At 52.5% G+C, this 27,123-nt stretch overlaps 1 protein-coding gene across 1 annotated transcript in view; it reads right to left on the bottom strand.

The window, feature by feature from the left end:
• The window catches only part of GRID1 (glutamate ionotropic receptor delta type subunit 1), a 685,250-nt gene that overhangs the window by 510,547 nt on the left and 147,580 nt on the right, over nucleotides 1–27,123 (bottom strand). Inside the window, exon 3 of the mRNA XM_045783660.2 lies at nucleotides 17,220–17,504. Within this exon, the coding sequence (XP_045639616.2) occupies nucleotides 17,220–17,504 (285 nt within the window). The remainder of the gene's footprint in view (nucleotides 1–17,219; nucleotides 17,505–27,123) is intronic.

Raw genomic sequence — 27,123 nt, 5'->3', positions numbered from 1 at the left:
CCTGTCTCCATCTACCCAAATCCTCCCTGACCGTCAGGGTCCAGCAAGGGTCCCACAGGAAGCCTTCTCATGATTCAGGCCCCATGCTACCCATCTTCCCATCAGCATCAACTAGGCCCTTCTTAATCCTCTTGTCACCATCTTGTCCCCACCCCCAAGCAGATAATAAATACTGGGGAGTGGGACATGTGGTGTGGTACTAACCTGGCTTTCCAGAACAAAAAGCCCTGATGTGTGTACACTTGCTGACTTCCATGGCATAAATACTCACACATGGCCAATTTCTGCTGCCAAAGTGCTGTCACTGGCAGGAGGTGGCCCAGTGGTTCTTATAAGTCCCTGCACACAGGTTTCAGGGCACCACACATGCCTCCTCCCCTCGCTGCCCCGGTCCCCAGAACACATGTGGGCGGTCCAAGGAGCCTTGCTGTGTCAGGAGAGGCCGGGGCAGCATCCATGGTCACAGCCTGGCTTTGTGGCCAGGGTCTCTGACCACGGTGGCAGTCCACGGCGGCTCCAAAGAGATCCAAAGTGGACCCCTCAGCAGGAAAGCTTCTCCTGCAGTCCTTGTCCCAGGTACTAGGCTGCCCCTGGCACACCAGCCCTGCCCTTAGGTCCAGATGGCCCTTCAGGCTCACTTGACTCTCCCCTCCCGAGTAGGCCAGGATACCGTGAAGTTCACGAGAAGATTCTGACCCTGAGCTGCCCTGTGCCCTCCAATGAGACCTTGTGCCGATGTGGAAGGAGGCAAATTTATTGATCTTTCTCCGTGACTGTTAGAGAGATACACCTGCGCCTCTGACTCTAATTACCACAGGACCTGAGATGCATGCATGTGCGCATGCGTGCTCGTGTGTGTGTGTGTGTGTGTGTGTGTGTGTGTGTGTGCGCGCGTGCACGCGCACGTGCCTCCAGATCTCCAGTCCTTTTCTTTCTGTTACATCTAACCCATGTCATACAACAAGCATTAGCTCAGTGCCTCCTGCATGCTCCCGGCTCCCTCGGGGTAGGTCCCCACTCCCACCGGGCAGTCCTGGCTCCAGGACCATCTCTCCCATTTGTCCCTTAGCCCTGGGTGTCCTGGTACCTTCCTACAGCTGTTGGTCTGGGACGTCTCCACTTCACGCCCGCCGACGCCTGTCCCGTGGCTCCCCGTGGTAACACCCTCCTCTGAAGGGTGCTCGGTGGGCTGTGTCCCCCTGGCTGCGCCCCACCTAGTGTGTCCTGCGTCACCGGGACACGGGGAGCCTTGAGGGAATGAGGAGAGAAGAGCTTGGAAGGTGAAGCCCAGACCTGGAAGGCCTCCTGAAGGGCTCTGAACTCGACCCTTGAGGAGAGGGGGTGCCACTGTCAGGCTCCAAGCAGAGCAGTGAACTTAGCGACTTTGGTGGCGGAGTGAGGAATGAACGGATGTCTTCCAGAAGGTAGAACGTGCAAACGCACGCACACACACACAGGCCCCCAAGAGACCCCTTTTTCTTCAACACCCTCAGAAAGCAAAGTGGACAAAGGTGGAAGGAACCCAAATGTCCACTGACAGATGAACGGACAAACAAAATGTGGTGTGTACACATAACGGAAACTTATCCAGCCTGAAAACGGGAGGAAATCCCGGCACCACTACGACACGGAGGAAGCTTGAGGCCACTGATCCCACCTGTGTGAGGTCCCCAGCGCAATCAACGTCACGGAGACAGACAGGGGTGGTTGCCAGGGGCTGGGGGCGGGGGGAGTGAGGAGTTAGTGTTCACTGGGGACAGAGTTTCAGTTTTACAAGATGAAAAGTGCTGTGGAGATGGACGGGGGTGATGGCTGCCCAACGCTGGGAATGTACTAACTGCCACTGAACTACATGCTTGAAAATGGCTACAGTGTAGGGGCGTCCAGGCGGCCCAGTCGGTTAAGCATCTGCCCTCGGCTCAGGTCATGATCCCAGGGTCCTGGGGTCCAGTCCCACATCGGGCTCCCTGCTCAGTGGAAAGCCTGCTTCTCCCTCTCCCTCTGCCTACCATTCCCCCTGCTTATGCGCGCGCTCTCTCTCTCTCTGTGTCAAATAAATAAATAAAATCTTTTTTAAATGGCTACAATGTAACTTTGACATTGTATATGTTTCACCACAATAAAAAAATGCAAAAAAAAAAAGTGAAGTGGCAAGTTCTCAGTCTCTCAGTGTTGAGAGACAAAGCAGAGACATGGGGTGGGGAACGGTGGTGGGGGGTAGGGAACACCTTGATTAATAATGACTTGTCACCCAAAGACTCTTGCCCCCATCCGAGGTGGACTAGGGACAAGGACCCTTCCTGCCGCAGTGCCCCTGGGGCACCCCAGGGAGCTGCCCCTTCTAGCACAGACCAGCTCTGGCAGCTGGACAGTTCCTGATTCCTGTACCGCCTCTCTTGATCAGAGGTCCTGGTTCCGGGGCCACTCAGAGGGGGCTGGACCCCTAAGCTCACATCAGCCCTGCCCCCAGCCCCCTCTGCTGCTCCTCCCAAGAGCTTGGGGTCCCTCCTCTTTGAGCTCACGTCAGCCTGAACTCATCAGTCCCAGACAGGCGTGATTCCTTTAGAGCAGGACACACCACAGGGACCGCCCCCCGCCACTGCCCACCCCCACCAGGCTGCAGCTGACTCCATTCCCAAATCGGTTCTCATAAGGGCTATGGCTGACCTCCGAGGGCCCCTGCTCCAGTTCCTCTCATTCTCTGACTTTGGAATTTGTCCCTGAATTTCTGCCTAATCACATTTCTCCTCAGCAACATGGCAGCCAAGAATTTATCTTCCTCCCAGCCATCAAAAAAACCAGGGACCAGAACAAGGTCTGTTCTCCTCCAAAACACTGCTCTTCCTGCCTGCCTTATTTTGGTACCTGGCACCTCACCACTATCCTTCTAGCTTCCTAATTGGAAAGCACAGAGTCCCCTGTAACTCAGCAACTCTGCTTTCTAGCAATCCAACCCACAGAAATACACGGACACATGCCCGAAGCTGTAGGTTCAACACAGCGCCGCATGCAAGTGCACAGTCTCGAGAAACCACCTGAACGAGGAAACGATCAATACAGCCCACCACCCACCCCGGGGAACACTGTGCAGCAGGTGAGGACAGTGAGGTTCAACCAAGGGGGCTGGCGTGGAGGGAAAGCTCCAAAGATCCCCAAGTAGAAAGCTCAGCCCAAAACAATACTGCTTCTGCTTTTGAAAAGAACCACATACGTGAACGTGAATGTCTGCACGTCCGCGTCGTATGCCCAGGAAAGTCCTCTCCTTACCTCTAGAAAGGAGGGTGGGGAGGTGAGAGAGGGAGAAGAGGGCGCATATAGTTTTCCCCTTGATGCTTACGTCGCTTGCATTTTTTCAACAAGAACATACTCATTTCATGTGTTACTTGCATAAGAAAAAATAATTTCAAAGAAAAAGATCACAAAGAAAAGAAAGCAGAGTGGTCTGCCCTTCCGTGTTTCCTCCCTGCCCTTGGGATTCGCAGCCCCTCTGCCACCTGGCTGGGCTCTCCATGTCGCAGTCCCTGACCCCAGAGACAAGGCTCCAGCCAGGCGTAACTCAGGCCAGCCCAGAACACCTCTGCTTTCTCTCAGCCCAGGACCCACACCTGCCCACCCACCTTCACCCCTGCTCACTCCACCTGGACTCAACTCGACCTCACAAGGCCTCCCCAGACTCTGCCAGGCAGGCAGACCTCACTGCCAAAACTCAAATCACCCTCATAGCTTGGCCTCTGTCACGAGCCTCGTCCCCGCTCAAGGCCAAAGGGGCAGAAGGCCATACTTGCCTCACTCACCTCCAGCGCCCCCGGGCCTCACACGGCACCTGGAATCCAGTGGGCATCGGCATCTGTCCGAGTGTACCAGACCGACCGGATACAGGAGGCCCCACTCGGGGCCACCAAGAACACCAGAACAGGCAGCCACAGGTTCCACGATGTCTTTCAAGGCCAGCCTACAGGAAGCGCCCATGGGGCTGACTCCTGCCCTCTGGGGCCCTCCTGCTCCTCTGAAAATGGGACCCACTAGGGATGCCCCCCAGGCCAAGGGAGGGCTACACTCCACCATCAGCGAACTGTGCTCAACTCAGAGACAGCCAAACAAAACCCACCTCTGCGCGTGCTTTCATGCGGAGCCCGAGCTGCCGCGCACCTGTCCCCGGTCCTGATGGCACAGGTCAGCTTGCTCTGGGGACCTTCTTTGCAGTGCCACAGAAGCCTGGCCCCTCTGAGGAGCCTGCCGCCCTGCTTCTTTATTCCCAAGGACCTGGGGATCCTGCAACCTGGGGCTTCCTCCCCTTCTGGCTGCCAGGAGAATGTGATCACGGTGGTCCCTGCCACCCTCCCCACCAGCACAGCCGCGGTGGCCTTGCCTTGATTTTCTAACTGCCACTTTCTCAACCTCAGCATCTAGAAGCCTCATTAGAAGCCTCTGCAAACCCTCTCTGGATGTGAGCAGGAAATAAACAAACAAATAAGCAAACGGGCAGACCAGGCAACCCAAAACAATTAAACCAAAAATCAAACAACGGCATGGCATGCAGGCCCACAGGGAAGGAGGGCGCAGGCAGCAGGGAGGCCCTCACAGGCACCCCATCGGGCCACTTGGAGGGTAACTTCCAGAAAGGAATTGGATAAACAGAGGCCTGGAGAGGAGACATACTGCTATCCACAAGGAAAGTGGCATTCAGGTGTGACCCTTAGCTTCTGGTTCTGAGTGGCCTTGTCACTTTATGCAATGCAACTTTATGCAATGTCATCTTCTTCACGCTCCAGGGGGAGGCAACCAGAGAGGTCAGGCCTGCATCCTTGAGCATGGCCACCGGACGGAAGGTTCCCCAGGAGGCCGAGCCTCCGTGTCACAGCATACATCTCGCATCAGAAGGGGGAAAACCAGGCCTCTGTTTATCCAATTCCTTGCTGGAAGTTACCCTCCAAGTGGCCTGATGGGGTTACCTCAGACACAGTGAATCACCCCTGGCCAGGCCACCTGAGTCTGCATGTCACAGCCCCCACCCGCCCTTCCCACTGACACCTCACTTCCCAGCACTCAGCAGCATACGCTGCTGGCCCCCCAGACCCTCCTCCCTCTTGAGCATGCCGTGCTCTTTCACACCCTGGTGTTCTGCACACAGGTATCACCCCCCCTGGAATTTCCACGCTCCCTCCTCACTCCCAGCTGTAACTGAACTCTACCACCTCCCCACCCCCCTGCCAGGGAACCCTGTTCAGCACTAGACTCAGTCAGAGGCCTGCTCTGTCCCGGGAACCGGGGAGGAGCAGGAAAAGTGAGAAGCGGTCTGGGGCCACAGGGAGCTCAATCCCTCAGACCCAGCATTTCATCTCGACCTCCCCAGGGCCCTCTGAGGTAGGCATCTTCATTATCCCCACTACCGAAGGGAGAAAACTAAAAATGCAAAAGATCTATGAGCGTGCCCAGAGAGAAGTCAGAAGAAGGCCGAGGCAGGAGTGACAGCCAAGTCCTCCAGCTGCCTCAGCCCCAAAACCACGGCGGCCACCCCCGCCTTCACCGTGATATGAACACTCGCTCCTCCTGGGAAACTGCGGGGAGAACTTTCGCATGAACAGAGTCCGTCTGAACTCTCATCAGGCCCTGGCCCCTGGATACATAGGCTCTCCCTACGCACTTGCCAAGGAGGAAAGTGTGGGCAGAAACTCGGGGGGCTGCACACACAGGTTCACGGCTGGGAGTGGGGGAGGGTGGGTCTTTGACTTTGTGCTTCTTTGGACTCCATAGACATGCTGATGACGGTTGTAACTAGAAACCTTACACAGGCTCCAGGTATGGCCTGAAGAAGCACGGGGATGGAAGGCCCAGCGCAGGGAGCACAGTCAGCAGCACTGTGACAGTGCTGTCCGGTGACAGATGGGAGCTACGCTGTGGCGAGCACTGCACAAGAGAGAGAGCTGTCCAATCGCTCTATCGCATCCCTGAAATGAACGTAATGTTGTGAGTCAACGATACTTCAATTAAAAAAAAAACCTCAAACAATGAAACAAATGATTCCTGGAAGAATAAATGGGCAGTGAAATGCCCCAAAATACAGCTTCTTTCATTCACTCACTCATCAAGCATTTATTGAACACCTAGTATGTCCCAGGCGCCATGCTAAATGCTGGGTATGCAGCGTCAGTCAACCAAACAGACAAATTCCCTGCCTGTGTGGAGCTCATATTCCAGTTGGGAAAGACAAACATCAAAAAACAACTAAGTGGCACTGAATTTCATGAAAACAAATAAGGCAGGAAGGGAGAAAGGGGTGCCAAGAGGAAAAGGAGTGCAATCTTCAAAGGAGTTGGGGAGGGAAGGCAGATGGGGCTGAAGCCAGGCCCTGAAGGTAAGGCAGCAGCCTGCAGACATCTAATCTGGCTGTGGGAGGAGTGTCCCAGCAGAGGGAACAGCCAGCACAAAGGTTCTGAGGCCAGACTGCGCCCTCGTGCAGCAGCGAGGAACTGGAGGGGAATGGATGGGCTCCGGGAGCGAGTGGCCGTGACAGGGGGGCAGGGCATGCAGGCCACTGCAAGGGTCATGGCTGTTATCCCAGTACAAAATGGAAAGCTCCAGTGGCCATGGTGGACCTTTGGGTTAACATCTGAGGCTCCCACAGGACACCTCACAGGGGAACACCTTAGGGTGCCCCCAGCACCTTCTTGCCTCCTGAGACTCCCAAGGGGAAGGCTGTTCCAAAGGCTGTTTCACAGATCCTGTCTGGACACAAGCCAAGCAAGACCCACAGGCCTTCCTGCCACAGAATGCTGCTATGGCCTCCACCCAGCCAGGTCAGTGCTGAGCACTAGGCAAGAGAAACCCACGTCCTGGGCCTCCAAAAAGGCTTCTTCAGAGCTGGGTGGCATCCACTAAGACCCCCTTGCAAAAGGCAAAGGAAAACTTTTAAAGCATAAGGTCCTTACCCCCTACTGTGTGCTGAGCACGTGCCAAGGGCCAGGCTCCACCACCAGACCGGGGGGGGGGGGGGGCTGTGATGTGCATCTTACAGACCAGGAAAACAGAGTCTCCAAAGGGCACGCGGCTCACCCAGGAAGCAGTAAACAGTTGCAGCAGGGACTTGAACCTAGTTCTTTCTGACACTGAGGCCTGCGTTCATAATCACCCCAACACCACTTCCCAAGGAGGTGCTAGCCATCACAGAGTGAGGGATGAGAAGCCCTCTCTGGCCAGCGAGCAGATGGTCAGGGCTCTCATCCTGGATGGAGATGGCTTCGGCCCAAATGCCAGCCACGGCTGCCAAAGGGCTTCCCTGCCTCCCCCTGCCCCTCCTCTGCCATCCACACCCCTCTGTCCTGCTCCCTCTCTCCTGGCCAGCCACGCCGACCCTCCGGGTCCCTGAGAACGCTCTTACAGAGCAGGAAGGCAGCTACAGGGATTCTGCACACAGGCCCCAGGCACGGGGTCCGTGGCCACCCAACCAGTGCTGGTGACTGGGGCCAGGGGCAGGTGACCTACAATTCTCTCCCTTCAAATTCGCCACTGCTTTACCTGGCAGTGCTCTGCACCTTCGCCAGGCCGGTAGTTACTCCGGTGCATACATTTGTCAAACCCATCAAACATCACACACCGAATGAGTGTACTTTATTGCCTGCCAGTTATACCTCAATACAGTTCATTACAGAAAAATGAAGGTACTCTTGACATGGCTGGCTCCCAGCAGGAAGCAGGCACGCTCTCCCTGACAGAAGGGTAAGAGATGGTTCCGCTGAGACCAAGGAGAGGACACAGTATCTCATTTCACTAAGAAGGGGGAGGTGGGGATCCAATCTGAGCCAACCGTCTTCCCAGATATTAGGGCCACATCGCATGGTGCTCTTCCTGAAATCCCGATATTTAACAACAAAAACTATTCCCTCTTTTGTGCTGGGGCCAATGGGATCAGAGAAAGCAGGGTCAACAGGAGAGGGATCACAATGGGGCCATATCTGTCTTCCAAGGGGACACTGTCCACACGTGGGAGAGGAAAGCACCGAAGGTCTGCTGAGTTCTTGCTGTGGCCACTCCTGTGGCCTGCAGCTGCACAAGGGGGCATGTGTGGGAGCAAGTCTGCACTGCACAAGGATGGCTCATCAGCCAGCTGGGACCACGCAGGGAGTGTCCCCTGCACTGCCTTAATGTCCCTTATCCAGGCCTGTACCAGGCATCTCCCCCCGTCCCCCAGACACACTCTGGAATCCGGCAGAGGGCTGAGGGAACTTCAGAGTTAATGAACTTTAATCTTCTAGGGAATGCTACAATTAACATGCCCCGAAGTACAGTTGCTTTGTAATTAGATGGAAGAACAAAACCCAAAACACTCGTCCTGGTAAAGTTATTGTCGAACTTCTTGGTAGGTTTCCTAGCAATTAAACTCACTTACTCATTTCATCTAGAAAAAGCATTTATTACTTCAATTTAAGCTAATGCAATAATGATACGATGTGTGTTATTAATGAGATCCTCACCACCGCAGTTGTCGTCTGGCCTGCTTTGCCAAGGGCCGGAAAGAAGACGTTGCTGGCGCATTGCATTAAAATAGCATTGGGTCCAAACGATTCTCTCTTCTGGGGAGTTTCACGTCAGGAAGACTCGGGGGTGAGGTCCAAGGGCTGACAGATGTTTGCGATGAGAACCAATCGGGCCATCCAGCTGAGGCGTGATGGCTCACCAGAGCCACCTGGGACCACGCAGTGATGTCCCCTGCAGACGGGACAGCTGACCCCCAAACTCTCTCTGTCTCCCCTTGTACCAAGAACACAACCCAAATGTGATCCAGGCCTTAGAACAAGCCACAGCTGAGATTCACCAGCTCAGAGGCCAAGAGAGAATAAGCAGTAAGGGGGCCAGCGTTGGCCACAGTCCCTGAAGAATTACGTCTGACCGAGCACGTGGCATGTATTAACTAATTTAATCCACACATTGGCCCTATCAGGCAGGGATCGTTCTTTTATCCCCATTTGACAAATGAAGAGACGACTGCACAACAAGGTTGAGTGATACGCCCAGTGTCACCCAGCTATAGAGGGAGAGCCAGGATCCAGCCCAGGCAGACTGCCCCCAGTTCCAGGCCCCTAAGCACTACAGTCAAGGTCACCCTGAGCCAGAGTAGAGGGGCAAACAGCTGAACCTCTTGCGTACCCACGGCCAGTCCTAGGAGGGAGGAATGCCGACTACCGCCACTCCTGGTTCCCATACAGGGCTTGTAATGATCACGCAGACCACTCGCTGTGTGCCAGGAACTCTGCTGAGTGCTTATGCATATAGCTTATGAATTCCCATCCTGGTTCCCAGGTGAGGGAGCCGAAGCTCCGAGAAGTCATCATGGGCAGTAAGAAAGAGGGAGGGGGAGCAACCCACACCTTCTTTTTTTATTTGCTTATTTTCTGCACTTGGTACAAAACTCAAAAGGTGTTTTTTAAAAATGCAGTAAAAAATATACCTCCCATGCCTGTCCCGAGTCATTGTGTTTCTGTCCCTAAAATAGCATTTTCTTACACTGACTGTATGTGTACTCAAATACACACACACACAAGCTTGCTTTGACACGGAGCAACTCACCACATCCCAGTTCTCACTTTACTATTGTCAACTAACAGTGCCAAGTGTTGGAACTACTGCCTCTGAGTACATAAAGAACAAGTTGTAAATTACGTATATATATCATAATAAATTAACCAATCTGTTAAAGATGGACATTTAGGTTGTTGGCAATTTCTGCTATTACCAACAATGCTACAATAAATCTTCGTGTATTAAGAAGAGAATCTACCTGCAGTGTTTGCCATGAGGACCCAGAGGCTGTGTGTGAGCAGAACCGTGATATGGTCTTTGGGACCCAGACCTGGCCGGCCCCCCATTCCTCGGCCATGTGGTCGACCTACAGGAAGCCTCTTTACTTCCCTGAGCCTGTTTCCTCACCTGTAAAACAGGAATAGTACAAACCCGCCTGGAAGAACTGCCATGAGATGACGTGAGCTGCAGCCACTGACACGTCTGCATCGTGCTCAGCACAGCGTGAAGGCTGGAAAGGTATGAGCTGTTCTTCACTGACACCTGCCTTTGGCTTAGACTCCAGGCCTGGGGTTTGTCCTCAGTCAGATCGCAGGTCCTCTCCACCTGTTATTTCCTTCCCTTTCATAAGCAGCCAGTGACTGTGGACACAGGCAGCTGGAAGACCAGGGCCATCTGGAGATGAAGACCCCCATGTCCTCCGTCTGCCTTCAGGTCTCTGAATGAGCATGAAAAATAGGACCCGAGGGCACTACCTGAGATAGCAGGGTACAGCTCCCAGAGATTTGGAGGGGTTCTAAGCTCCTCAGTAAGCCTCTCAGGCTTGCCGGGCCTATAGTCTAGCCTCACCCCTGGCCACTGCCCACAGTCTAGCCATATGATCTTTCCCTTCTCCACTGACCCCAGGCCTTCCAGCATGCTCTTCTCTCTGCCTGGGACACTCTTCCTAACCTCCCCCCCACCTTGCCCTTTGCTTACCTAACTCCTAATAGTCCTTAGGTCCGTATCACCTCCTCCGGGAAGTTTTCCCTAACCACCTTGCCACAGGCTATGCAATCACCACCAAGAACAAGACTGGCTCTGAGGCCATGGCAGAGTCATGGCAGGAAGATCAGGCCACAGATTCACGGAAAGAGGTGGTCGAGCAACAGGAGCGTGCATGTCCTGTGCTGGGACCTAGCTGTGGTCAAGCTGTGGCCTAGCACATCTGCCCTCAGAGCAGAGAGTGAAGTTTTGGCCAGAGAATATGACGTTTGGGTGGGGAAGGACTTCTTAAATGAGATGAAAAAGAGCTAACCATACAAAAAATGAATAAATCTGACAACAATACAATATAGAACTTCTCTGCATTAAGACAGATTGGGAGAAGTTATCAGCACACTTAAAAAAGAAAAGGCTCAATTTTTGAAATGGGCAAAAATGTAAAATGGTAAATAGGCATTTCACAGAAAACAAAAATAGCCCATAAAGATATGAAAAGGTGCTCAACTTCATCTGCTATCAAGAAAATGTAAATTTAAATCACAGTAAGATACCATTTCACATGAAAATCTTAAAAGTGAAAAGACTACCAGGTGTCAGTGAGGTTGGGGAGCTTTGAGAATGATGGTATATTGCAGATGGCAGTGCAAACAGGTAGAAATGTTCTGAAAACAATTTGCAATAACCTATTAAGTGAAACATGCCTAGGCCAAATACGCCAGCAATTCTGCTCCTCAGGACAGACCCTCAAAAAACTCTTGCACACATAAACTGGTACAGTCACTGTGGAAAACTGGACCGAGGTTCCTCAAAAAGTTAAAAATAGAGCTGCCATGGGGTGCCTGGGTAGCTCAGTTGGTTGGGCGTCTGACTCTGGATCTCAGCTCAGGCCTTGATCTCAGGGTCATGAGTTTGCTGGGCATGGAGCCCACTTTAAAAAAAAAAAAAAATACAGCTACCCTGGATCTAGTAATCACACTACTGAGTATTTACCGAAGAATGTAAAAACACTAATTCAAAGGGATACATGCATCCCTATGTTTATAGCAGCATTATTTACAATAGCCAAGATATGGAAGCAGCCCAAGCGTCCATCAATTGATGAATGGATAAAGAAGATGTGGTGTGTACCTCTAATGGAATATTACTCAGCCATAAAAAGCATGAACTCTTGCCATTTGCAACAATGTGGATGGAGCCACAGAGTATAATGGTAAGTAAAACACAGTCAGAGAAAGACAAATACCATATGATTTCACTCAAATGTGGAATTTAAGAAACAAAACAAATGAGCTAAGGGGAAAAAGAGAGAAAGAGACAAATCAAGAAACAGACTGTTTTTTTCTTTTAGAGAGAGAGGGAGAGACAGAGTATGAACAGGGGGAAGGGGCAGAGGGAGAGGGAGAGGCAGACTCCCCGCTGAACATGGAGTCCGCTGCGGGGCTCGATCCCGGGACCCTGGGATCATGACCTGAGCCAAAGGCAGATGCTCAACCGACGGAGCCACCCAGGTGCCCCAAGAAACAGACTCTTAACTAGAGAGAACAAACTGCTGGTTACCGGAGGGGAGGTGGGTGGGAGGGGATGCATGAAATGGGTGATGAGGATTAAGGAGCACAGTTATTACGAGCACCAGATGATCAAAATAAAAAACTAAAAAAAAAAAAAAAAAACTGAAAATATTTGAAACTTTAAACTTCAAAAAATAAGTTAAAATGGCCATAAGTTAAAAAAAACAAAAAACCTCTTGCCCACAAACAACAAAAGACAAATATAAGAATGTTCTAATGAGCATTATTTACAATAGTGAAAACCTGGAAATAACCCAAATGCCCATAACACTAAAATGGGTAATAAATCAGATGATGCTGTGCGACCATAAAAAGTGATTGATAACACCCACCTGAATCCGATGAACGGGTCTCAAAACCTACTTTTGAGTGAAAAAAGGCAGTGTGGCTCCATATTTTTAGGGTTCACAAACAGGTCAAAGGGAACAATATGCAGGTCGGGGTCCACGTCTGTGGGACAAACTAGCAAGGAAAGCAAGGACTGGGTTGGCACACTGTCAGGAGAGGGGTCACGTCCCCTCGGTGAGGGAGGACATGAGAGCAATGCAACACACAGGGCTCCTCTGCACCTGTTTAAACTGGTATGGGTTCACGGGAGTGTATTTTCTTATCCTTCCTTTAGTGTGACGTCCACATTGCTATCATGTGTGACTTTTCATTATTTTTAATAGTTTAAAAACCAGCACACATAGACAATGGCCGCTCACACAGATCCTAACCCATCTCCGGCCTGTAGGCTGGCCCAGGAGCCAAGAGCAAATGACTGAACCCTTGGGGATACGATGAAGGAAAGGGCCCTGGGATCCCGACTTCACACCCCAGCCCTGGGCAGCCTTAGCCAAATTCCTCTACCCATCCGTCTCTTCGTCTGTAATGAGTTCTTAGCAACGTCGTCCTTGTACGTGGTGGGGACTCAGTGAATATTTGTTGAATGAATGAGTCAGTGATTTCTAAGATTCCTTCCTAACTACCGCCCTCATCCCAATGTATTCACTAGGGAGAAATTGTGGCTGCAGCTTTTAGCTCCCACCTCCCCCGACACACAAATGAATATCCTAGAATTTGAAGTGGCACGTCAGAAAGTTCTCTGTTCTGTTCGATCCAAACTTTTGGTATTTTAACATTACAGATTTTCTCTCCCAAATGTCAGCTTCTCTTCTATTTTCCCTTTTGCTGTCACAACAAGCATACAAGTATTTTCGATGGAATTTTACCAAATGGCACATCTTACATTTTGTAAACTGTATACATGCAAACTCCTCTCACACCCCTCTGCCAAGTTCTGTCTCAGAGCCCAGTGATTTGGTTTCTTTGACCCTCGACTCCTCACTCCTCCAATGCCCAGTCCTCGGGTTCCACCCGAGGCAGGTCATTCCTGGGTTTAGAGGGAGGCTGAGGGGCCAACGGGGACGAATCGGGCCTCTGCCAGCAAGGATGGGACTTCCTGTGTGACATTCACTGAAGTCCAGATCACACCAGCCTAGGAATGCCAAATCCATTCCAAAGCACTCTTCCTTCCTTCTTGGCATCAGTTCTGCCTGGTTGGGGACAGGAAAAGGAAGCTGGAGCCTAGCAAGCCCCAGATTACAGAAATAGGATGCTGCCTTGGCTAAGTACATGGGCATTCAGGTCAAAAAGAACCTCTCTGGGCCTCATGTACCTGTCAAACGCCAACAATAATCCCACCTCACAGAGTCATTGAATGGCTTCAACATGTGTATATATATATATATATATTACACATTTAATATATGTAAAGATACTTGCAGATCAGCATCAAAAAAAAAAAAAAAGTCATCATATCCCCAAACCACTTCTGTTTGACTTTGGAAGGAATAAAACAGTCTTTACACTCAATTTGCTTTTTAACTGGGCTCATCTACAACAAGTGCTGCAGTGGTGGGGTGGGAGGAGGGGTCCTGAGGAGTCCCGGAGACACCATTTGTCTTGGGCATATCAGCAGCGTAAGTCCACCCACTGCTCTCAGGCCAATGCCAGCCATGCAGAGAAAGCACCCACACCCCGCACTCTGGGAGCTGCATGTACTGCAGCAAATAGCACACGGGCTTCTACCGCCTTGGCTCACCTAACACAAGGCAGGTGGGAAAACAGGCCGGAGACTAGACGTGCACGAGGCACACAGCCAGGACGAGCAGTGGGAGTCAAAGTGGTTAAAGTCTACAGAGAATATCTTGGGGCAGAAACCTGGCCTCAGAGGCTGTCAAATCAGAGGACAGATGCCCAGGGCCCACAAAGGTAGGAAGTCTTGCACAGAACCCAATGAAAGAGCTTTGACCTCCAGAAAGCCTAAAGCCAAACGGATCAGCACCCAAGACAGCGACAATCCAATGTACAGCAGTGCTGAGGTGTTCCATTCACCCCCAGCACCCAGAGCCAAATCAGCAAACACGCAGGCAGCCACCAGCCCTTCCCCTGCAGCATGGAAACTCAGGAAGCAATCACAGCATCAGCCTCGGCATCCTTCTCAACACAGCATTTGAGGCTCAACCAGTTGCCTGTCCGCTAGAGGAAAGCTATTGGTCACCCTGAGTCTTCATGGAATTGCTGATAAAGTCCAGTCTGGTTGAAAACTAACTTCAAGGGGCACCCAGGTGGCTCAGTGGGTTAAACGTCTGCCTTCGGCTCAGTTCATGTTCCCAGGGTCCTGGGATCGAGCCCCGCAACAGGTTCCCTGCTCAGCAGGGAGTCTGCTTCCCCCTCTCTCTCACAATCACTCTCTCCTGCTCTCTCTCTCTCAAATAAGTAAATAAAATCTTATAAAAAAAGAAAAAAGCAGAAAGAAAACTAACTTCAACCCCACCAAAGTTTTCGAAAGCATCCATGTCACAAAAGGGGGCACACCTTTTGGTTTGATTGGAGGTTCTGGGTGGGAGGGGAAAGGAGGGGGGGGCAGGGCAATATATCTGCAGAATGAACCATTCTAGCCGACCTCCCCGACCTCAGAGGTCAGACTATCTGTGCCTTGTCTTTCTCCCCGTTCTTCCTTTGTCTCGTGTGAAAATTCCCTGAAAACTCCATGTCCTCATAAACGAGTGGATTCATTCACACAGTGACAATTTCTTGGGCCCTGCACTGTGCCAGGTACAGTGCTAAGCAGCAGGGACACAGTAGTGAACGGTAAGTGGCCCGCTCTTCTGGAGCTTACAGCCTGGTGTGACAGTCAGTGTTCTCAATGATCAGCCCTCATGAGTGTGTCAGGACAAGCTGAGAGCAGGCTGCGGGACGGAGACGTGTGTCTGCGAGAGCATGTAACCAAGAGGCCAGCTCCAAGGAAAGAGGGTAAGCTTCAGACAGGTAGGGATCGGGGCTCCTCTCCGGGGGGTCTTGATCCTTGAGCTGACTGAGGGTAAGGGGTACGATAATACAAAAACCCAGTTTGAACAAGTGCCATCAGGTGTCATTCATCATAAATTACAGGAGCCATGGCAGGGTGGGCAGGCTGCAGAGCTGCTACCTGCCCTCCTGTGGCTGAAGTCCCTGCCTCCCAGGCCTGGGGGAGAACCAAGGCTTGAAGAGTTTCTATAGACCACAGCACAAGGGGAGCAAAGATGTCGGAAGAAGGGGGCCGGGGGCCCTGCAGACCCTGAGCCACAGCATCCATCCCTGGCAGTGTCCACACGTCCCCACGGGCCAGCCACAGAGCACACTGGATGCCGGGGTTGAAACATCAGTACGAGGGGTTCTTGGGGAAGGCCGAGCCCTGAGAGATGCCCTGTGAGCTCCTAAACACCCCCTCCCCACCGCCGCCCAGAGCCAGGGATAGAATACGGGTGGGAGGGAGAGGCCAGGTGCTGGCTAGTGTCTAGTTCAAGTGCCCAGAGCCTCAGGTCACCCTTGTCTCCATCGCCACCTCATCTTCATTTCAGCACACTGACTGCTCTTGCAACTCCTCCTGGAAGACTCCAAACAGCATATTTGCTCAAGAGCTGAGGACGACATTCTAGTCTTAGAGAAGCAGAGTATTTAGGCAAATGCAAACATATGCTGGCTTCTCTTCTTAGTTACATTCTTGGCAAAGGAATGATTTCACCAAGACACAAGGCAGGACTTTCGAGGGTCTACGCACTCCATCCTGGCCCCAGCCATGGGGCTGCCGACACTTACCAGTCCCCACACCCTATAAAGACACGTAATATGAGTGGTGATGGCCATGAAAGGTGGCATGGGGGACCCTTGTGAGGGCACTACCCTGTGTCCTGACTCCAGTCACATGAATTTACCTGTGATAAAATTGCACAGACATGAATACACACGCCCGAGTGTCTGTAACTGGAGAAGTGTGAAAGAGGTCTATGGGTCGCATCAACGTCAAATCCCGCTCGTGGTATTATATGAGTCATGCCATGCGTTGCCCATGGGGAACCCAGGTGAAGGGCGCATGGGATCTCTCTGGATTATTTCTCATAATTGCATAGAATCTCAGTTATCACAAAATTAAAAGTCTTTTTTAAAAAACACAATGTAGAAACCATTTCATCCCAGGGCTAGGACTGGCCTGTTTTTACAGAGCAGCCATAAGAAAACCTAAAACAATTTCTCCAAAGCCCATTTTTCTGCGCATTTTTAACAAACAAATTTTAGTATTTTTCATCTGGGAGGTCTTCCAAAAAGCCATGTCCAGCCATACCCACATGATCCTAGCCTGTGCCACACCCCTGACCTATGCCCCCCGCCTGAGACCCTGACACTGAGGGGAGACCAGGGAGCTGGGAGGGCCAAGTGACTGTCCAGTGTGAGGGACGGTCTTTGAAGAGGAGTCTTCTGGGAGGACCGTGCTGGCCAGCCTCTGTCGCTACCTACGTGCAGCCCTTCGGATCCCTGCCAGCAGTTTATTAATATTTTATTGAAAACTCAAAGATGATTCAAACTTCAGCTGTCATGATAAGGTGCTGTTGCTAGGCAACATTCATGCCTGTCTACAGATCTGTTTTTGTAGCTCTCCCCCCACTTGCAAAGCTCAAGGTTGGGCCCTACCAACCCTGAGACCCACTCCACCCAGACCACCAACCGCCATGTACACCCAGTCCACCCTGAAGCTCTCGGCCACCACAGCAACGGTCTGGCTCAGGGGTCTCCCAGCACCCAAGATGCCTCCCAGGAGCCCCAGAGCAACCCCTGCCCCCAACTCACCATACTCGCTGTCATAGAACATGACAAACTTCTGCCAGCGCAGCTCTGTCACCAGCCTGAGCATGACGTCGTTAAGGCGCACGGGCGGTCTGGAGGCCAGCGTGTAGGCCTCACCGTCAGGGCTGGGGTTCAGGTGGCAGGCAGTGCGCGGAGACCCTCCTGGGTTGCGCTGGACGAAGAGGTGTGGGATGTGCATGGCATCTGTGAGGGACTGCAGGGCGTTGGCAGACGCGCAGCCAGTGGACGTGACCAAGGCCAAAATCCCCTGGGTCATGAGGTCACAGGCTGGAAAGAGAGCAGAGAGAGAGAGAGAGAGAGAGAGAGATAGGTCAGCCTGGGGACAAAGCTAAACTGACTTCGATCCACATGGCCCAGGCCTGGCAGCTCATGCCCGGGGCGCCCCTAAGAAATGCTGCCTCCTTCCAGAAACTGAGAGCCACCCCGGGGCCAGGCCCGCGGCTCTCACATGCAGAGCACCGCTGAGGCTTTCAGGGCTCGGGCCAGCTAAATGTTCTTACACCCATTTAGCAGATAAGTAAATGGAGACGGGGGGAGGCAAAATCATTTGCCGTAGGCTACTCAAGTGGGGGATGACAGGACAGGAACCCACCCACATCTGCTTCAGACACCCATCAGAGCTGCTACGTTAGCCATGCTGTTTCCCACCTGGGATGCGAGCCCTTTAAGAGCCAAGAACTCATTTTGTGATCTGTGTATCTCTGAGGCCAAGACACAGGCTGTGTGCTCTATGATTGTTGGCTGGACGGAACTGATTGGGGCTGAAGGGAATGAATTACATCAGAAAGTCAGGGAGACACTTACCCTAGAGGACTCGGGTTGCAGGCAAAAAAAGACAAAAAGACAGAAACCCCAGGTCTTCTGGCCAAGTTCACTTGATTGATATCATAAAATACTGGGTCAAACCCCAGATGAAGCAGGTGCTTCCAGAAGCCCAGGATTACTCAAAAGCCAGTTGATAATCACTAAGGAAGATGCAGCTAGGTGGAGGAGGAGCTGGAGGGAGGGAGGCGCCAGCAGCCAAGTCCAGGGCCGCGGGACGCACGCACGGCTGGTCATTACCAGTCATCCAGGAACCTCGAGGGGTGCCCCTTTTCGCCACACACTTACGTCTTTTTGGGGACATCAGACCAAAAAAAAGAAAGATGCCCCTCTCCACACTGCAACCCACTGCACCAGTTTTTGAAGCAAACATTTATTAATAATGCTTATGTGACGGAGGAATGTGGGAAAGCAGATGCAATTTCAAAACACAGCCTGTGAATGTCAGCAGGCCATCTGCTGCAGACGGCAGACTTTTGAACAACTTTGACAACACGGTTCTTTGGGTGGACAGCCTTTGGGTTTATGTAATGTCTCAGACAAGGCTGAGAGAAGGAGACCAGGAGCAGGGGAACAAGCCCAAGGAGAAGGCCGCGGGGGCCTGGGGAGGTGAGGGAAGAGGAAGGCCCTGCACACTTCCAAACACCGAAGGCCGGCTGCTCCCTCGGCAAGGGTGCTCACTGCGCACACTCATGAGCACCGCAGGACCGTGGCTCAAATGCCCACCGCTCTCCCTGCTGGGCCCTCGAGCCCCACACACAACGCAGGGACAGGGGTAGTGAAATGAGAGTCTCTGAAGTCTCTCTCAGGAATCACACAGCCCCTCAAATGCTCTGACCTCCTCCCATCCAAGCTTCACACAGCAGTTCTCTCCTAAACAGAAATCCAATTGTGTCCTGCTCCTGTTCAAGCCCTTCAGTGGCTGCCGAGGGCCCTGGGGACAGAGTCAAACCCCTTAGGGCAGCCTTGCAGGCTCCCTGATGCCAGTCGCTTCATGCTCTTCACGTGCCAGGCTCAGGCCAACCGCCCACCTTTCAGCCCCTGGGACCCACCACCTTTTCTGTTGCATCTTGAACCTTCACACTCACTCCTCAAGACTCCATATCCCCAGACTAGCGAAGGACCCCCTGTCCGAGCTCCCCCTGCACCCCTATCCCGGCACGACGCATTGCTGGTGTAACTCCCTGTCTCTCCTACTGGACCACACACTCCAGGAGGCCACAGGCCATGCCCATCCTTCCCACCATCCTCCCCTAGACACACGCCGTTCCCCAGCAAAGACCAGTGCAAGAATACAGTAAGCCTTAACATTTTCATGCCCTCCGGTCAATAATTCTACTCTAGGCACCTATCCAAAGTATGGGAATGGCTTGAGAGCCCCAAACATTCAGAGGATACTCATCCCTACTCTCAAAATATCTCCCACAATCTAAAAGATGCAAATAGGTGAGTGGTTATGAAAAATGCTGCATTTGTTGAAAGCATATGTAGCCTTTAAAATTACTTATGAAAATACTACAATAACATGGGAAAGTGCTTGTCATAAAAAAGTTATGTGAAAATAATACAAAATTGTACATATTTTATTATATCAATTAAATAAAACAACACACATGAAAGAAAGACCAGAAGAGAATACTGAAAAATGCTAAAAGTGACTGCATTTTAGAAGAGGCCCGAACTGATTTTCTGTCTTTTCCATATTTTGCCAAAATTTTGAGTCGTGAACAGATAATTCTTTTAGAAAAGGAAAATCATCTTCCAATAATGGGTAAGTTGTGATGCTATGTAGGAGGAGGGACTATTTTGTGAGAATTTTCTCTGTGCTAAATACTGTTGGGTACTTTGTGTTTCTCACTATTCTTACACCTGTGTGAGGCAGGTGTCATTGTGTCCATTTTCCAGATAACAGGTTGTGAGACCAAAGAAGCGATAAAGGACAGGGCTGAACTGAGATAACATCCAGTCTAAAAAAGCCTTCAGAGAAGCAGCTAAGTGACAACTGCAGGGCACAAAATTATACGCTCCCCAGGACTGCAACTAGGTAAAAAGCATGCTTGTGGAAAAGGCAAGAAAAAACCAACATGCTGTGATGCTGAATGGATCTCCCCTTACCCTCTTGCACAACTTTCTTCAATCCCAATACACCGAATTTCTAACTCCAAGAAGTAATCACACAAAATAACCTGGACATCACTGGGATATAAAGCTGTCCAGACACACAGCCCAAAAGGACACCCATGAGTGCTCATTGCAGCCGTGACCCACCCCGTCCAATTCCCTCCCAGGTCATCACCTGACTTCTGGCGGCAAACCCTGCACCCGCTCCATATACGCCAGTTCTGAAGTCACTGAACCTCTCCGAGCCTCAGTTTCCCCTTCTGGGCATGCATCCCACTGCTCCCTGCAGACTGGTTCCTTCCCTCCTGCGTGTTTCATACATACACTCAGGACCCACCCCCCTCACTATGTGCTCCCCCTGCACTGCGTACTGGGGGAGCAAAGAGCAAGAGGACATCAAGCCCCAACTTTGAGGAGTTTGGAACCACCAAAAAGACAGACCCCACGATTCAGCCTGTGAGGAAGGAGAGACGAAGCTCCTTGGGCTCAGAGAAGGATGACATCAGGGCCTCGAAGAAAAAGAATTTAGACCAGCGTGAGAGGGGTGCAGTGTGACAAAGACACGGGGGCCAGGCCGCAGGAACATGCTCAGGGAACAATAGCCTGACTGGTCACCTTGGCCCATCCTGCTGGCAGCCAGGGACACCAACCTCTTGGCTGGGCCTGGGTTCACCGGGCACAGCAGAAGACGCCCTCGAATCTCACTAACCACAGGTCTGGCTCGGGCTCCTCCGGTCAGCAGTCTGGCTGCAGGCATGTCTCCTTCCTGAGCCTTGGTTTCCTATTAAATGAGGATAAGAATCTCTCCCCAGCCAAGCTCCGGGAACACTGACTTAGGACATGGATGGCAAATGCCAACTCCTACTGTGCACAAGGAAGTTAAACAGAAGCCAGTTCCCTGCCACTCTCCTTGGACACTCCCACCACCCCATCAATGTCCCCATCACCGCACCAATGTCCCTATCCAAGGCATGCCCAGGATCCCAAGAAATAGTAGTTCAGTCGAAGAGTGACCTCACCCCTGCTACTGACAGCCCTCCCTGTAGAGGTGGGCACTGTTGCCCCACCCCTCGGACTGCCACCTGCAGCACCCCGCAGGCTCCTTAAGCCACCAGCCTCGGAAACAGGGCAGATAATTAAGGCTGGAAGCCTCTCCCAGGCACTAATGGAGAGGCCCGATGCAAGTCAATTTCCAATCCGTTGTGAATGGCCTGCTAATTGGGGCACCGTTGAAATGATGGTTATTTAGAGGCTCCTAACATAAAAATAATATGATCAAAATACATCGGATCAAAGCCAAATCAGCTATTAGCTTCATCAAGGTTGTGTGCTCATTCCTGGGACAGGACGTTATACAACTCACACCCGCACTGTAGAAAGAGATGCTGAACCCCAGTGCCAGGGTCCCCTGGCCAGTGTCTGAATCTAGGCCCTGCCACGTACATGCTGTGGGACTTGGACAAAGTGCTGGCCCTCTCTGGGCCCCTGTCAGATGAAGACGATGGCACCCGCTTCCCAGAGCTGCTGTGCATGCTCCGTGAAAGGTCTTGGTATGTGAAGAGCCATTTGCACCGCCTGGAACGGAGCAGGGATGCAGAAGCCACCAGTGTTATTGCCCCTCCTACTTCAAGGTGTTTCTGCGGCTCACTACAAGATAAGAGCCTTTGTTATCATTCTTTGCCTCCAATATCATGTGGTCATAAAGCTGATCTCTCTCTTGATTGCAACAATACAGGCTTGATGGCTTGATAAGGGCCCCCTGAGAGCGGCTCATCAGCTGAGAAAGCAAGAAGCTGAGATGAATGGGATCAGCTTCCAGCCCCCTCCCCAAGCTTGGTGGGCTAGGAGAGCAGAGGGTCTCTGCAAGGGTCTATGGACTGCCCAATGGCTTCCCAGGAATTGGGAGAAAGAGGGTGCTCAGAGCTCAAGCCTGGGCCCAAATGAGAGGACCCATGAGCTCCACCAGGATTCCCAGACAGCCCCACAATCCCATTCCTGCCAGTGTCCCCCGAGACACCAGCATCCTGCTGATCCAGGGTTTCCCGGACACGACTCTCGGGGTAGAACACGTCAGGCACAGCACCGGCCACATCATGGGACAGATGGGCTCTCCGTAATTCTCATCCCATCTGAGCTTTCTAGTCTCCTGCTGAGAAAACTGAAGCACAGAGAGGGCTGGGGTGTCGGCCAGGGCCACACAGCCAGAAAGCAAACAGCAAAGACACCATCAGAAGCAGACCACCAGAAGCCTCTCGAGGAGCCAGTCCCAGGAAGACATGGGGGCCCACAGGGGCACAGCCCAGGATTCTGTGGCTGATGCTACGCAGCACTTCGCTGAGAGAAACTCTGAGGGCAGCTCTACACTGAGCCCAGGCCCCGGGGAAAGAGCTGGCAAGCAGGCCCAAGGCCTCTCTCTGCTGCCAGCAAACCCTTGGCTTATCCAGTCACTCAGCGCCTGCGGGTGGGTGCTGCTGATGACAGAGGTGCCCCCAGACACCGAGGCCACTCCAGGCACCACTCCTGTTTCATGCCCAGTCTTCTCTATCCCCATGGAGATCCCTGGAAAACTCTCAGGCCAAGGATGGTGGGGGCAAGCAATAGCCCCAGAGGGAACCACCCAGAAATGATGCTGGCCACAGCTACCACAGGCCTCCCCTCCACAAGACGCCCCCCCCCCACAACCACACCTGCTCCTTCTGGAAGACCAGATGTGGTCCCGGCGTAGTGGGAGCCACCCCCGTGGGCCCTGCTGTTCTGAGGACAAGGTCCCTCAACCCCCTGTGCTAAGTGGCCTCTGGGCAGCCCCTCCAAGAATCACAAATTTTCCAGACGGACAAGGCAAAAGAGGCCGCTCGGCCTGGATAGAAGCAGATGTGCCCAAAGCAGCCTGACAAGACTCCTGCTTGTCCCAGCAGGCAACAGAAGGGACAGCCAGGCTCTGGGCAGCCCGGGGCTGAGCCCTGCCCTCCAGGAGGAATGGTCGGTCTCTCATGGGGGGTCCAGCAGGCCCCAGGGACCCCAGCCTCTCCCATATGTGGGGCTCCCAGTGACAACTCGTTACTCTAATCATCTTAACAGCCATGAGCACGCACCCTCCCCTGAACCACCCCTATTATCTGTGCCCTTCCTTCCCTCCTTTAAGCTGGCACTGGCTTTATTAATATTTGAATTCTAATGGCTAATGCTTTAAATTAAGGTAGCATTTATAAATACTTTATAGTCGATGAATAATTGACCAAATTTAGTATTGTCATAACTCATAGTAAATTATTGATCTATGAAGAATAAATATTTTTTCATGTTTTATTAAGACACTTAAAAGGTAAACAAAACCACGAAATGGGGGGGAAAAGGGTGGCAGCATCAGACAAAGGCAGGGGCTAGAGCTCTGGTCCTATGGGACGCTGACCCCTCCCTCGCTGCCCAGCAGCAAAGGGCACCCCAAAGGACAGTCAGCAGGGCCTCACCTCCCTCCCTCTGGTGCATCCTGTCCTGCTTAAATCGCGTGCACTCCCAGAAGCTTCCGCCAGCCTTCACTCCCCGCTCCTCGCTCAGCTCAGCGGCTGACCAGCAGACAACGTCACTACCCTCTCTCCCCTTACATAGCACAGCCGCTGAAATCCCCAGTGAGAGTCAGCCCTGGCGGTCAACCTGGCCACCCCCTCCCCCCACACACCTGGCAACACAGCGACCCTTGCAAAGTTGTATCACCAATCTCCACGGGCCTCTCCACACTGCTCTTCACTTCCCGCCCTCTCCACCACCTCCCTAACCCAGTCTCAGACCTCCCAGCTTCATCCCCACAGACAACCTTGCCCCATTCTTCATGGATAAATAGAAGCCATAATTGTAAGGAACTCAGTCGGCTTCTGGCCACCACATCTGGCCACCACGTCCGCATTTGTGCTAGGAGCTAAGGAGGACAGCCTCTCCTGTCTTAGGCCGGGCCCTGCTCAGCCACTCTGGGTGCTCCCACCTCTTGCCTTCCCCCAGACCAGACTCAGACCCAGACCCATCACTCACGCCCTCTCTCTATGAAATCACCAACCTTCCTTGTGTATTTGACCTGCCCTTTACAAGTTAAACCCCAGCCCTGTCGTTGATGGTTCCGAAGTTGCTGCTCCGCCCACAACCCTCCCTTGGGCTGCCAACACCCCGCCAGGGGGGAGCTCCTTTGCTGAGTTCACAGGCAACTCAAATTTGGCTGGTCAACACCGTACCATGGGGTAGGACCCTGTCCCTCCTGGTCACCAATCTCAGCAAAGGGGCACCCCTATCCACCACTAGTTCTCGACCCTTCTCTCTCCCAGACCCTCTGCATTCAAGCCATCAACCAAGTCCTGGATGTTTTATCTCTAAAATATATCTTGGGTCTGTCAACTTTCCTCCATCACCTTGGTTTAAACCACCATGACATCCCCCCTGGACCCACCTACCTCCAATCTCCCCCCGATCTACCGTCTTCCACTCTACACACCACAGTGAAACGGCCTTCGCCAAACACCAAGCAAGCAGCGCTTCCCTGCTCGCTATCCACGGTAGCTTCCCACTGGCTTTAAAATAAGATCAACACCCCAACAAGACCTGCAAGGCCCTACAGAACCCACTCCCATGCCCTGCGTCCCAGGCAGCAGCCTCCGTGCCATAACTCAGATACTCCCAGCTCTCCCCGCTTCTGGTCTCCACAAACCTCCCTTGGCCTGCAGTGCTCCTCCTGCATCCGACTGGCTGGCTCCCCTCATTCTGTGTTTCTGTGGGTAACGTCACTCCCACAAGAGAACTTTCCATGACCTCTGTCTTCCCCTATTGTACTTTGTCTGCACACCATCCGCCAACATTTGCAACTGTGGACTACTTCGCGTGGCCGCTGCCAGGCATCTCATTCTCTGAACGATGAGCCCATGAGCAAAAGCGCCTGCATACTGCTTACCCTCCAAGCCCCTGGCCTAGCGCCCAGCATGGCATAGCACAGCAACAAACTATCTAATACTGCAAACAACTCCGCAAGATAAGCACTATTGGTGTCCACAGTTCGTTGGTGAGACAGTTTTCAAACCTGCCAAGGTCCCCAGATATTCATGTCCTCCCAAAAGGGAGGCCACATTCCAAAATCTGGAGAAGGACGGTTTCTTAAAACTGACCTAGTTTCTTAAAACTAGCCCCTCTAAGGAGAGCTACACCAAGAGCTTAGAGGGTGCCAAGGGGACAGTGAGAGAAAAGTCGGTGGAGGCCCCAAAGCACCTCCAGGCTGGGAGCTCCCACGCCCCTGCAGCCTCACAGTCCATGCAGCCCAGGGGCCCACAGGAGCAGGGCCAAAGGGTCCCACTGGATGTTGGAGCATAGCCTGCAGCAAGTGGGCAGCTGGGGCAGGCAGGACGCACGGAGCCCAGCAGGAGGGTGGAGAAGAGCTGGCAGGACCATGCCAATCTCTGGGGCCTCATCTTTATGCCAATTAATGAATCAAAACTGATTCCCTGCTCCCACAGATTGGAAACACAGGGAACACGGGGTGGGATTGTGCTGGCTTATTTATAGCTCTCCAGCTCCTCGTTAATGACTTTTACTGCTCCGCCAATGGAGCACCGGGCTCCTGGGCCGGATTCACACAAAGCCTACACTGTGGAAGTGAAATCAGGACAGTGACAAGTCCTGGGAGACTCGGAGAACCTCGAAAGCAGCCGAGCATCCAGGGGCCTCCTGCAGCTGTCTCCGCAATCCCAGCCCAGACCTCTCTTCCTGGGCTCCCCCCAAGCCCTTCTTCTGCATGCCACTCCCTACACCTGCCCACATCCCTTATCAGCCTCCTGGTCTCCCTGCCTCCCAGCATTGCTTTCTCCAACCCACTCCACAAACCAAAGTTCAGCAACCAAGCATGCCCCCCAAAATATCTGCCATGCTCCCCATCGCCTGAGAGTCAAAGTCCAGTTTGTGAGATTCCCCCAGCCCCCCCCAACTCCACACACCAGCATGGCACCCCTCTATTGTCCAACATGCCCCATGCTCTGCTCATGTCACCATGCCCCCCCCAATCTCTAACTTTACACATGCTGATTCCTTTTTCTTGAAATGCCCTTCCTCCACCACTATGCCCTTCAAACTCCTCCTCCTCCTCCTTCTCCCCCTCCTCCAAGACCCATCCCTAATACCTCTTTCTCTATGGAACTTTCCTTGACTTCCCCTTGCTAAGAAAAATTAATCACCCCCTTCCCTGGGACGATAGCCTTTCTATCAAGTATGTATTATTTGACTTCATGCTTAATTCCTAAGGTCCCAAGAAAAGAGACTAAGTTTCACAGCCTTCTGTAGGTCCAGGCTCAGGGCCTGATATAGGGACGGTCAGAGGATGTTCACTGCAGGAAGGAGTAAGTGAAAGCACAGATGAATAAGGACAAAGAGCTGGAAATGTCAGGGCTGCAAGGTGAACGAGTCACCCAGAGAATCCGTGCAATGGGACGCATGTCAGGAACGAGGCAATGGCAAAGTGTGCCTCATCCCGGAGCAGGCCTAGCCCTAAGCAGCACAGGGAGAATTAAGATCGTGGGCTCTGGGGCCTCCTAGACTTGGCTTAGAATCCAATCCCTGCACGGATAAGCCAGGGGCCCAAGGGACACTCACTTCATCTAATTCTGCCCAAGAAGGAGTGACTGTTTATAGGTGGGAAAAGGAGGGTGAGAACCATGGAGAAAACGACGGTTCTGTCTTGGAGCCGGTGAGGCAAGGGAGAGACAAGGCCAGATCTGAGAAGTGCTGGTTCCCCGCGCCCCAGAGGTGGGACAGCTCAGGGGCCTGAGCCCAAGTGGCAGCCTGGCTCAGAGACGACAGAAGGGGACGGTTCACAATACAGGGAGCAAGCTGGGGTGCTCTGTGTTCCTGGGACATGACTCAGGGACATGGGGCACCCCTGTGTGGCCACAGCTGGGACAGGCTTGGATACCCCTTGGTA

The sequence above is a fragment of the Ursus americanus genome, chromosome 6, assembly GCF_024610735.1.
Source record: "Ursus americanus isolate L20-20 chromosome 6, mUrsAme1.1.p, whole genome shotgun sequence".
Classification (NCBI taxonomy): domain Eukaryota; kingdom Metazoa; phylum Chordata; class Mammalia; order Carnivora; family Ursidae; genus Ursus; species Ursus americanus.
The sequence above is the reverse complement of the archived record's forward strand: the minus strand, read 5'-3'. Positions and strand labels throughout refer to the sequence as shown.